We start from the raw sequence: 13,683 nt of genomic DNA on the forward strand, positions 1-13,683 counted from the left end.
GGATAGGCCAGAACTGTGGATTGGGAGTCAGTGACACGTAGGGAATCTTTTACAATCTTGGGAGGAGGTGAACTTGCTCAGGAGCAGACGTGTCTTGTAAATTCTTCACATTTCATTCTTCTTACTTGTAAAGTGGGAATTGCTGTCATCGAGGGAATTTAGAATATATAAGATGGCAGTAAAGTGCTTTCCAAAAGAAAGGCATTTCAAGTTCTTCAAAAATCATCGATGCATATACTCTGGAATACTGATTTTCCAAATATTGAGTGCTGGTCAATTTATTGAGAGGTCTCAGAGGACCCAGGTAATTGACCAATGACTAACTTAATGAAGAATAGCAATGAAACTGTTTTATTTCATTTTGTTTAGCTTATTGGTTGTCTTGCATGTTCTTAATCATTTCCTAGGCAAGTTTATCACTGTTGGATGGGGCAGGAAGGAGACGCAGTTCCACGGATCAGAAGGCCGGCAAGCAGCATTTCAGGTGCAGATGGTAAGATTGGTCTGATGGATATAGGACCTTGACTGAACAAGTAGAAGTTTTGCCTACTACCAGGAATTCCAGGTGTCCTGTTAGAGGCTAATGATGAATAGAGCTCTTCTTTAATAAAACTGAAACTGTTTCATTCCTTAGGGAATGAGTCATTCTAGAAAGACCCTTTTTCCTTGCCAAGTTGCTTTGTAATTTCAGTAGAGAGAATAATTTTAACCAATATTTGGTTTAAACAGTATGTCCTCACAGATAGAAATGAAGCATTTTGTGTATCCCTTCCTGTTTCTCTTTCCTTCCTCCCCAGAAAGAGCTGTTGTCCTCGATTCACTATTGATCATTTATGTGCATGTTTTCATACATGCACACATTAGATACTTTTCATGATTTTTCTCTTTGGATGAAACTCTTAGTCTTCCTTTTTTATGAATACCTTTTGAAGGTAGAACTATAGGAGTTACTGATAATGGATTAAATGTGGGGTGACAAAGAAGAATTGAGAATGATCCCAAGATTTGGGCAGAACAAATGGAAGCATATAATTTATGTTACATGTAGACATCTCCATGAGCTTGTCATTTACATTTTCCATCCATAATGATTTCTGGCCACCTTCCAAGTAACTCATATTTCATTTCCTAACCCTTCACTAGAGCAGGCTTTTGTTCTCTGCCATAGGGCAGTGTCATTGAGCATAGGTCTTGATAGGCTTCCTGTGTATTCTCTCCCGTGCAGAGTATGGTGCTGAGGGCATTCTGTTGCACCCTGTCACTGGAGTGTGATGGTGGGTACTTGGGTGGCCCTGTGTCCCCCATCTTGCAGATCGGCCTTTCTTCAAGGCCTTCAGGATCGAGATGCAGGCGGCACTGGAGACCTTTCTTCTTCCCATACTGCAGAACACAGAACTTTTCTGTTTCCATCACTGCTATTGACTTTACCACCTCTGGCTTTCCCTGCCGACTTCTTCTTAATTCATCTGTACTGTTGGGAAGCTTACACAGTAACCAAATAACTAGGACTCTACCCTCTTACATTGAGATAAACATTTATTTCCTTATTCTAACAACCCGGTAGATTCTTCAGCTCTTTATATTTAATATCCAGATCTACAGCTCTTTTTTCTCTGTTGCCATGCTTGGAGGCCCCCTTTTTTTAATGCCTGAAGACAGATTTTGTTTTGTTCTCTTGATGATTTCTGAGTCTAAGAGGCCTTCTAGAAGGGTTCCTGAGGATTCTGTGAAGTTGGTTTTCTAGATAGCTTATGTCTCATGTAAAAGGTTTAATTTTAATACCCTGGGGCTTGTTTGATCCCGGACTATTTAAGTTCCCCAGTAAGATTTGTGTTTCTTCCTCTCTTTAGTATGAGTCGGCTTTGCCCTGGGATGACCATAGGCCGCAGGTGACCTGGCGTGGTGATGGCCAGTTTTTTGCTGTGAGTGTTGTTTGCCCAGAGACAGGTATGGAAATACATTGTAGTTAAAGGGAAAAATTTATTTTATGAAGTTCAAGTTATTTTCTTCCTTTTATTTTTTAAAATTATACATACAAGGTGCTGCTTTAGATATTAGATGAATTTAGAGCTAAGAACTGAAAGAGATCTTTGAGGTCATTTGGTCAGGCCTCTTACCTGTTGGGTACAAATTTTTTTTTCCCCAAAGATTTAATTATTTTTGAGGGAGGGAAGGTGGGAGGGTGAGAGAGAGAGAGAAAGAGAGAAAGTTAAATCATGAGCTGGGGAGGGGCAGAGGGAGAATTAGACTCCTCGCTAAGCAGGGAGCCCGATGCAGGACTCAATCCCAGGACCCTGGGATCATGATCTGAGCTGAAGGTAGACACTTAAACAAGCTAGCCATCCAGGCACCCCCGTTGGGTACAAATTCTTAACAAGATTAATGTACTCGGCTTTGTAAAACTGTGGCAGTTTTTATTAATGAGATGTTTGAATAGTTCGGACTTAACAGCATTTTAAGTTTTTCTATTTAACTCTGCCTGCTATACAGGAGCTCGGAAGGTCAGAGTATGGAACCGAGAGTTTGCCTTACAGTCAACCAGTGAGCCTGTGGCAGGCCTGGGACCAGCTCTGGCATGGAAGTGAGTGGGAAAAGAAACCTTGTAACTTCTTCCTCAGAGAGGATAGTAGTAGTGGGGTAAGGGTGATGGTACATGTTAAATAGAGGTGTTCATGTAACACAAAAGGATATTAACTTCTCATTTGGCTATTAACTTACATCTTTTTCTTTCTAGTTTTTCTGAAGTCAGAATTCATTTTGAATAGTAGATTCAGAACTTCTTCTCAGATGTTGTCATTCCAAGGCCCGCATTTTACAGCTTACAGGGTGGGCCTATATGAAGCCATTGTGTAGAACAGAAAATGGTGCTTAGAAGGAAAGTCACTCTACAAAGCTCGTGGGGCAGTGGAGCTTTGGTGAAAACTAGAAAAAGGGCTTTCTTCTTTGCCCACACCACAGCCTCTTAGGCCAGAAGGTTCTGCTTGCTGAGGAACATGCAGGCTGGATTCCAGCTCAAGTTATGTCTTGTCCAGTGTCTGCAACTACCCTGAGTAAAGACAGAAGAAATGTTTTCTGTCTCAGTAGCATCTGTTATATAACAGACTCCTCTGTCTCTGGGTTATAGACATCGTGTTTCCCACCAGTAACTGACAATTGAATGAGAGAGCAGAGAGAGAAAGGTATTTAAAGTAAAACTGTAGAGACAGATGTGAACAAGATGAGGCAATTGGGATGTTTTAAGTAAGTTGAGAAATCTTAATACCTATCTGAGCATAAAATAGTTGCCAAAGTCATATATTTGAAGGAAAAATACATTGTGGTTTTATAGGATATTGTATTTGGAATAGTTTTAAAAATTTATTGTTGGGTTTTGTTTTTTAAGTCACACTAGTGCAGTCTAAATTTGTAAGTCTTTGTAAGCAAATGGAACCTTTATGCAAATTAAGAATAGACGCACTCTCTCTGGGCAGGTGTAGTCCCACACTAGGCTAAAGTGCTTACCAAGAGACATGTGGGATTTAAACCTTCCTTGGATGGAGATTTTTTGTTGGAAAAATTGTTTCTCTGACTTAAATCTCATTCTTAGCCAGCTGGCTCTACTTTCAGAGGTTCTAACATCCAGCGTTTGCTTTAAGGCCCTCAGGTAGTTTGATTGCATCTACACAAGAGAAACCCAATCAAGAGGATATTGTGTTTTTTGAGAAAAATGGCCTTCTTCATGGACATTTTACACTTCCTTTCCTCAAAGATGAGGTTAAGGTAAGTGCCTGAGTTATTTCACCATCAAATTTAGGGAACTTCCCACAGCTATAGAGGCTTATATCTGATAGGGGCATGTAAGGAGAAGCTCCAGAGTAGATAGTAATAAAAATAGTGGCTTCTTATAACTGAATTTTTTTTTAAAGTTTTTTTTTTTTTAAGGATATTTTGCAAAGAAGAAATGACATTCTTTCTTACTCTAGGTAAAATACAGATAGAAATAGAAATCCTCATTTGTATTGTTCATTTGGACAAAAGCATAATGCTTCCATTGGTAGATACTTTTCATTAATAGCACTTAAACCTTGAGCCACTTGTATACCATTAGGATTTTTATGAGCAGAAACACCAGATGGTGGTAAGCTTTAATAATTAAACATAAACATAAGTTAAAATTATGTTACACGTAAATTACAAATTGAAGCTAAAAGTTGAGGAAGTTTAATTTGCTCCCGTGACCTTCTTATTCACTTTGAACAGATGCCAGCATTTTATAGTTTTCATCCAGTCACCATTTTCTAGTCTAAACACACTTTATGGTTCCCTGGGGTTTTGATTCTAGAAATTGATTTTTAATATTCATTTCTAACAGGTAAGAAAACATTTTTCTTCTCTAACCACAAATCTATTATCATACCTTACAAGATTTGTAATAGTTCCTTAATATCATGTAAAATCTAGTCCCTTTCAAATTTCCTTGATTGTCTAAAAATGTCAACTTGCATTTGGTTAAGTCTTGCAAATTTTTAGGCATAATGCATTTTTTGACATCCCTGCATATAATGACATATTAACTAGATTTGTTAATGATTCTATGGGTTCCTAATCTATAGTTGAGGATCAGCTCAAGTAATGGGATTACTTGGTTGGTGAGGGCAGGGAATTCAGCTCTTGTGTAAGATTTTGAAGTATATACATAGTTAAAAGCCAGTGACATTGCCTTTTTTCCCTATTAGGTAAATGGCCTGTTCTGGAATGCAGATTCCACTGTGCTTGCAGTTTGGCTGGAAGACCTTCAGAGGGGAGAAAACTGCACTTTAAAAACCTATGGTAAGACAGCACCTAGCATCTTAGCCCCATGCCACATAAAATGTCGTTGAAAGTAGTAGGCTATGGAGTTGCCTTTCTCCTTTCTGCTTTGTCCTGTAATGGAATCGGAGATAACTGAGGGGGATAAATGGAAATGAGGGAATGGTTTGGTTTTGATTACTTAGGGATTTTTAGTCATGTATCATTTAGGTTGACAGGTTGGAAATTCAGTTAAGAGTTGATATTTCAGTCCTGAGTCTCAAATTTATAAGGACAGGCCTGAACTCTGGATGGAAACTCATGCAGGTTCTGTCTTACAGTCTTGAGGAGGAATTCCTTCTCTGGGAAACCTCAGTTTTTACTCTTAAGGCCATAAACACCTTACATGAGACTCCCTCACATTATGGAGGATAATTTTTGTATTTAAAGTCAATTGATTGTGAAGGGTAATGACATCTACAAAATACCTTCCAGTAATATCTAGGCTCTGTATGAATAGTGTTACTGCAGGAAGCTAAAGTGCTAGCCATAGGAAAACTATAGCAGTGAAAGAGAAACGGTATTAGATACAAGGAAGAATAATCTCTGTGCCTTTTTATTGTAGATCAGATTGTAAATATGTATTTTTCAGTATATGTGTAATATGAGAAAATATTAGAAAGTAAAGATGAAGAAACAGAATTTTTCCATAATGCTGTTGCTCAGTAATGAGCACTATTAAAATTTTCTTGTCTTCCAGATTCTATGTGTAGGGCTATGATCTCATTTTTGTTAAGTATATAAGTATGATACATGTAGTTTTATAACAGACATCTTTCCATTTCAGATACCCATGGACATCATTTTAAATTGCTGTATAATATTCATTTGTGCCACAGCTTATTAAATCTCATTCTGTTAGGCACTTAAAGTTTTGTGATTTTTCATATCAACAAAAATGCAGTGAACATTTTTGTTGATAAATCTTCTCGCTTGATTGTTTTTTAAGTGGCTTTCAAACTTTTTAATCAGTAGAACTTTTTCTTTAGCTGAAATGTTATTTAGAAGCTCATTTAATTCATTCATGGTACAGTCCTTCTCAATGCTGGCTGTGCCTTTAGAAAAAAAAAAAAATGCCATCCAGGCCTCATCTCAGAGCTGAATTTGTTGTGTTAGAATGGGGTGTTAGAATGTGTACATCAGTGCTTAATTTAAAAATAAAAAAGCTTCCAGTTGATTATTAATATGCAGCCAGAGTTGTGAACCACTGATTAGCCAGAGTGTCAAGGCCTGGCACTGTGTTATGCTCGGAATAAAAATATTGCTCAGGAACAGCCCCATTGTCTGTCCTCACAAAGCATGAGTATGTAGTCTAACTTAGCAATTTACAGCTTGGTAAAAGTGTTCTAACAAAGGTTGATTTCGACATCATTAGGTCTTTCCCCCTCCAGCTTTATTGAGATTGAATTGGCACACATTGTGCAAGCTTAAGATGTATGCTATGATAATCTGACACGCATATGTATTGTGAAATATTTACCACAGCAAAGTTGGTTAACATCCAACTTTCGATGGTTAATTCCCATTTTGGTTATTACGGCAAGAACATTTAAGACCTACCCTCATAGCAACTTTTGAGCGTACCATACAAATTGTTAACTATGATCACCATGCTCTGTGTTAGATTCTCAGAACATGAACTCGAAGTTTGTGCTGTCATCAGCATCTCCCCCATTTCCTCTGTACCCCAGGATTAGATCTTATTCTTTTAACAGATGTTGGAAGGAACAATTGCTAATGAAGGATTAGTATTGATCTTCTTCCTTGGAGAGCTGAATTATGCTTAATACCAGATCGCCGGGACATAACTGCATGTAAAGCTCCTAGAAGAAAATAATAAGCATCTTAAGCCTTATACAATATAGTGATGCTAATCTACTGTTCTCAAATTGAGTGTTGTCATACTTTTAATCTAATTGCCAAATTTTCTTTCTAAATCTTTATATGAAAAAACAACTCACTAAAGCACTGTCCTCCTATTAATTTTCTGTCCGCATGATCCGAAAGTTTAAAAGTAGAGACAGCATAAATGTGTGCTTCTGGCCTTAGATTATCCCCATGGAAAACTACTTCTTGACTATTATTATCATTACTATTACTATTTGAGTGAAGAGGCTAAGCAGGAAGGGTCATTTGAAAAAGGAACACTTGCCCCTATCCCTGTCCAGCAGGTAATAGGCAGTCTGGTCCTCTGGCCTCTGACATTCTTCCTCTCATTTCTCCCTTGCAGTGCAGCTCTGGACTGTGGGGAACTATCACTGGTATCTCAAGCAAAGTCTGCCCTTCAGCACCTGTGGGAAGAGCAAGCTAGTGTGTCTGATGTGGGACCTGGTGACCCCATACCGGCTGCATGTTCTCTGCCAGGGCTGGCATTACCTCTGCTATGACTGGCACTGGACGACTGACCGGAGCTCAGGAGATAATTCGAGTGATATGGCAAACGTGGCTGTCATTGATGGAAGTAAGGAGCTAGAAAGCATGTCAGTGAGCCTGTTCCTGCAGATGTGATGGTTTAACTAAAACTGGGAAATTTTGGCTTGTGTGGTGCTTTGGTTGTTTGGTTTATTTTTACTTATTTCTTGTTTCATTTTGATTGGATGGGGATGCCCTTAGTGGGGGCATGTACTCTGCTGAGAATCATATCCCATCCTCCTCCTCCTCCCTCCCCCTGCCCACCCCAATTACATCCATATTTTTCATGAATTTACCTCTCTGGCCTTTGAAGACATTGAAAATTTTGACCCCAAGTATAGAAGAAAACTGTGATTTTGTGGCATTGGTGTGTGAGCCTTATCTCCTAGCTCTGACATAGATTTACATTGACCCTTGCCCCCACCTCACTTGGGTTGCTTTGTTTTTTAATATAATACTTGTTAATTGTATAATCTATCCAATACGTTCAAGTCACAGATATCTGTCTAATGTGAGGATTGGTTGGTGTTCTTTGTATGATGGGGAGAGGGAATTGGGGCAAGAAGTAGTCACCTGAATAGATGGTTTACCTATTGCTGATAACATAAAGAAAACTTGTTTCTAAGATTGCAATGTGTGATGCTGTGCGAATTTTATTCTCTGTAGTAGTCCTAATATAATTTTATAATTATATGTTCTGTACAGGGGACGTAATCAGATAGGTCTTATTACTAAAAACGTGCATCAGGGAGTGGTTTAAAGATTTGGAAGGGAATCATTGCCTTGGTTCAGTCTGGCTTGGTTGCATGCCTTAGTTTCAAGCTAGACCCAAAGGCCTTCTTGCCCTCATTGGACTGCTCTGGACCTGGAGGTGACAGTAGCCAGACAGAGACAGAGCCCTGACACTTAAGCTTCGCTTATTTACAATAAAAACACCAAACATTTTTAGAAATTGCTGTATATTTTCTATCACCGTTATTAGTGCTACCATGCTGTCAGATGTTGCACTTTACAAATGAAACATGCATGTAGGGATCCCTAGGTGGCGCAGCGGTTTGGCGCCTGCCTTTGGCCCAGGGCGCGATCCTGGAGACCTGGGATCGAATCCCATGTCGGGCTTCCGATGCATGGAGCCTGCTTCTCCCTCTGCCTGTGTCTCTGCGCCTCTCTCTCTCTCTCTCTCTCTGACTATCATAAATAAATAAAAAATTAAAAAAAAAAAAAAAGAAACATGCATGTATCTGATCTCTTCTCTCTCTCATACCCAGACAAGGTATTGGTGACAGTCTTCCGACAGAGTGTGGTTCCACCTCCCATGTGCACCTACAGATTGCTGCTCCCGCACCCTGTGAATCAAGTCATGTTCTCTGCACATCCCAAAAAGAGTAACGACCTTGCAATCCTAGATGCCAGTAACCAGATTTCTGTTTATAAATGTGGTATGTTCAAAACCATTAACCAAGTTCTGAACCATGTCCCTCCTGCACAAAAGAGAGTTACAGTATTGTGTTACCTTAGCTCCAGAATAATTAATCTCATTATTATGATAATATCTAATGAATTTGTGGGGTTTTGGAGTGGGAGGGAGTCTGATCCCACTCTGGCCTATAAGAGCAATTCCCTTTGCTTGTTGAACTTGAAGAGTCAGTGATTGAAGAATAACATTCACCCTGGAAGTAGCAAAGTATCTTATTGCATCTTTAACGTGTTTTAAGGTTCCATTGCCTTTGCACAGATTTCCATTTGATCCCACAGCCTTCCTAGGAGTGGCATCAGAGCTGGTGTTTTTCTGTTCTTTTTTTTTTTTTTTTTTTTTTTTTAAGTTTTTACTTGTTTATTCATGAGAGACGCAGAGAGAGGCAGAAACATATAGGCAGAGGGAGAAGCAGGCTCCCTATGGGGAGCCTAATGCAGAACTCAATCCCAGGACCCTGGAATGAAGACCCAAGCCAAAGGCAGATGCTAAACCAGTGGGGCACCCAGGTGCCCCATGTTTTTCTGTTCTATAGATGAGGGAAGAGAATGCCAAAGTGTTTGCAGTTTGCTTGAATAAGAATGGATGAGGATCTCACTTAGGTGTTCTAGCTTCTCCACCTGTCCTTCCACCATCCCATTTCTGTCAGTTTTTAGTTGCTTTCCTGATGTGTAGGAGAAGCCGACATTTGTTTTTATCTGTGAGTTCTATGATCATGGTGTAAATTATACTGGCACATGATACTGGTAGCATTGTTTACAAATCGTCCTGAATTCTCAGCCTGAAAAGTAAACAGAATTAAGAGGTTGAGATGTGGTTATTTCTAGATTGCTTTATTTCTAAAGTGAGGTCTATTTCTAGACCCCATTAAATGCAGGATTAGTACCCTTAGTATTAGGGAAAATGTGTGTGGGTTACTATGATAGTAACTGCATTTTTATTTTCTAGATGATAGTCCAAGTGTGGACCTTACAGTGAAGCTGGGAGCTGTGGGTGGAAATGGATTTAAAGTTTCTCTTAGAACACCTCATTTGGAAAAGCGATACAAGTAGGTTGTTCTTAATTACCTTGTACCTCTGGGAACAGCAGTTAGTCCTAAATTCAGCCAACTGTTACTGTTCCATGCCTGTTGCTGAATGAAACAAGTAGATATGATGCCTGGGCCCTGGTTTTTCAGCCTGGTGGGGAAGTCCGTTATCTTGTATCTGCATGTCATATGCTGATGGGTGGCAGTGGAGCCAAGCTGGTAGCTGGCTTAGAAGCCATTTCCTCCAGCAGCCCTTGGTTCTCCAGGGAAGGTCATGTAGGAAAGGTAGAGGTAAGGGTGGTAGGGCCAAGCTGCATTTGCTTGTGTATATGAGGGGCTCTCTTGTTCACATACTGGCTGACTGAATGCAGTCTCTGTCTTTGTTGCATCCCACACTCCGGAACTTTGGGTTGCTGTGTTTTGAGTCCCTCAGGTTGGAAATCAGAATGCGTTTTCCCATTGAAATAATGTTATAAATGGGTATAAATGAGTACCTCAGGTATAAGTATTGTGAAATGACCCTGAAATATAATTACTAATTATAATACGACTTCTGTGAGAATCCGGGATTTGATTGCATTCTATTTGATAAGCGCATGTTCATTATTACTGAACTCTGTCCCATGAGAGCATATACTTATAAATTAATAGGGACAGTAAACTGACTAAAATGAATAACTGAATTTCATAAACAATATGTTTCTTAAATATATGCAGTATATTTAATAGATCTATATAAGCTTTCAACCTGCTTATGATTTGGTGGCGGTCTATATAATGCTTAGTCGTTTTCAAAGAACATTTATGTGGATTATTTCATTTCATAGAATTGAACCCACTAGAGGACAGACTTAAGGCAAACTAGGAAGTGTGAGACAATTTAGAACATAATTTCATTTTTTTAAAAATTGAGAGGATAGCTCCAAGTCATTTAGGAGATTTCATGAAGGACATGAATACTTATCTTCATCTTTGAAGAAGAGATTAGGTTAGGATCAGCAGAGACAGATGGGGAGGGTTGGCCATGGTGAGAGAAGTGTGTCGGTGGGGACCGGAGGGAGTAATACCCCCACGGTGGGAAGAACACAGTGGAGGGACTGGAGTCCTAGAAGAGCTGATTGAGTAGGAAGATCAGGGTAGTGACCCAGCTTCTTCAGTGTGTGCTGAGGATTTGCCACTTAAGCTAGAAGGTGGGAGAAGTAGCCCTTATGAGTTCCTGCCAGAGGTGGCAAAAATGGGCTATCCTGTGATGTGTTAATACTACAGGAGGCAGGTGTTACCGGCCAAAGAAACCATCTCTGAAGCTAATTAGTTGTTTTGGTATGAGATGCTGAAAAATACCCCACTCTTCTGAGACCCACATATCTGCTGGAACCTGGTTTGAATGCTGGCAAGTGGTGACGGGGAAGCCTCCAGAGTTTGTTACTATAGGGCCTGGGGCAAGTGATTTCTTGGATAGTCAGTTTCCTGAAGTGTTCTCTTCAAATCTAAAGATCTCAGAATATAAGAAGCCTAAATAAATAGAAAAATATTCTGGCATTACCTCAGGTTTTGTCCCTCCAAATAATTAGGAATTGATCATATACAAAGTGGTTCATTCTTCGCTTAGGAAAATCTCGGTCATACTAAGTTTGATTCATGTATTGGACGTTGTTCAATATTTAAAACAGAATTCAGTTTGAGAATGCTGACGACCAAGAAATAAACCCATTGAAGTTCAGCCTTATCACCTGGATTCAGGAAGACGTTTTCCTCGCTGTAAGCTACAGTCCGTCCAGCCCTCAGTCTGCCATTCACCATCTGACTGTGGCCCCTTCTGAGGCGGATGACGAGCACAGGCAGCTCCATATTAGGTATGGCCACGCTTCCCTGAAATTCGTGTGCTCGTAGGCAGATGGTGTTACGCTTTTGTCGTTTCTGGGTCTAGGATGCTTTTGACTTCTAGTGAGCAAGATTGAGGGCAGGAGCTTCCTTGTTCAGCACACTTAGCAAGAGAGTTAAGTGTAGTTCTGAGTCACGTCAAGATACAAACCCAAAAATGCATCAAGAAGTGGGTGGAACATAGGACAAATACCTAGTAGATGGGGCGAAACATTTTGAAGATGTGTTAAAATTTTTCATTCAGCATATACGTACATTCTAGCAGGGTAATTGTTCGCCAAAGAGAATTAACCGCTACAATTACCCTTGTTAATAGGTCTATATACATGCACTTCACTTGGATGTGGTGACTTCGAAATGCTGCTTCTGGCTTCTTCTCTTCTACATATTCAGTTTGGCACTTGACTACGTGTAGTACTAGAAAGTCTTCTCTGTTTTCTCTTTGCTAAAATTTCACTGCTCCCTGGCCCTGAGTTTTGCTTTGATTCTGGACTGCATCTTTGTCACAGTACAGGTTTCAGGTAATGAATGCTGTTTTCTGTGACGCAAGCCCCATTGTGCAGTATATGGCTTTGTGAGGACAGCTCCGAGAAAGCCTCAGGCTTCCAGTGTCAAAACTTGGCACATTACGTCTAAGCTGATGTTTAATCCTCAGGCTAATTTGTAATTGAGGGTTTCCTAGTCAGATTATAATTCTGAAAGCCCTTGTTGCAAAATTAGGAACTTTTTTTTATTGCATACACAAAACATACTCCATTGTTGTAGTCACTAACTACTAATCTTTGACTCGCATCCAGACGGATACAGGAAGTGTTCTAGCTATATGCAATACTCAGTTAACCGTAACCGGAGCTTTTAAAAAGCAGACTGGATGGGAGATGGGTGAAACAGATGATAGGGATTAAGGGGGACACTTGTGATGAGCCCTGGATGACGTCTGGAAGTGTTGAATCACTATATTGTACACTTGAAACTAATACTACACTGTTACCTACATTAGAATTAAAATAAAATAATAAAAAGTAATAGCAATTTATATCCAGAAATACCTAAATTGTACAAATTTCTGCTTCTGCAAATTTGAAATTCTTTTTCATCAGATTGTAGAAAGAAAACTTAGATCCATCTCATTTGCTGTAAAGGAAATGAGAAGCCATTTAAAATATATTTCTGTTGCTTTGATTTTTGTTTCCCCCCAAAAAGGGCTATTTTGTTTCTATACAATATTAATATCTTTAAGGAATATAAAGTCTCTTAATTAGCTTATGGGTTTTTATACTATATATATGATATTTTATATCTTACATTAATATACCTTATATTCTGTAAAAGATACTCTTTTAAATGCTGTGGTAACTTATTTCTCACACTACCTCTTTGAAGTATGTATTATTAGCACCCTTGTTTTATAGCCGAGACCACGAAGGTACAGAGCAGTTAAGTAACTTGCCTGTCATCATATAGGTAGAGCCTGGATCCAGTCCCAGTCAGTTGTGGTCTGGAGTGTCTTCTCTTAACCTATTCACAGATAATTTATCCTCACAAAATTTGGGCCATTCTTTATATTGGCCAAAAGCTCTCTGAATAACTATTAGCATTGGCAACATTTGCTTCTTTTTTACTTTTTCCACTTCTATTAAGATATATCTACTCTCTGTTCTTTGACACAGGAAAAAAAATATAATGACAGTAATAGATTCCCCTCTTCTCATTAATGAAGACCGACAGATTTCCATGAGTGAATATGATAGCAATAACAGATACTGAGTATGCTCATTTTCCTACAGATTCATTGCTTTATTTACTACAGTATGTATTTTAAGGAGACAGAAATGATACCATGCATGTCTAATGAAGACATTAAGTTGTTATAAATTGTATTAAGTTGCTGCCAGAATGGGAGTGATGACCTCACGGCGTAGACACCTAGCTTATTGGCATTGTGGAAAACGGTGTCATATGATGGGTCATTATTTTGTCTGGGCTACTGCTTGCAATATTTATCTATCAGTGTGTATCTTCATGCACGTGTGTGTATGTATTATGTATATATTGTATTGAA

General features: G+C 39.2%; 1 protein-coding gene across 1 annotated transcript in view; it reads left to right on the forward strand.

The window, feature by feature from the left end:
• ELP1 (elongator acetyltransferase complex subunit 1) overlaps positions 1 to 13,683 on the forward strand; it is a 66,073-nt gene that overhangs the window by 7,024 nt on the left and 45,366 nt on the right. The window contains exons 6-14 of the mRNA XM_055301911.1: positions 408 to 493; positions 1,851 to 1,947; positions 2,491 to 2,581; positions 3,636 to 3,759; positions 4,716 to 4,809; positions 7,058 to 7,288; positions 8,508 to 8,678; positions 9,662 to 9,761; positions 11,411 to 11,593. Coding sequence (XP_055157886.1) covers positions 408 to 493; positions 1,851 to 1,947; positions 2,491 to 2,581; positions 3,636 to 3,759; positions 4,716 to 4,809; positions 7,058 to 7,288; positions 8,508 to 8,678; positions 9,662 to 9,761; positions 11,411 to 11,593 — 1,177 coding nt within the window. The remainder of the gene's footprint in view (positions 1 to 407; positions 494 to 1,850; positions 1,948 to 2,490; positions 2,582 to 3,635; positions 3,760 to 4,715; positions 4,810 to 7,057; positions 7,289 to 8,507; positions 8,679 to 9,661; positions 9,762 to 11,410; positions 11,594 to 13,683) is intronic.

The sequence above is a fragment of the Nyctereutes procyonoides genome, unplaced genomic scaffold (assembly GCF_905146905.1).
Source record: "Nyctereutes procyonoides isolate TBG_1078 unplaced genomic scaffold, NYPRO_anot_genome, whole genome shotgun sequence".
Lineage (NCBI taxonomy): Eukaryota > Metazoa > Chordata > Mammalia > Carnivora > Canidae > Nyctereutes > Nyctereutes procyonoides.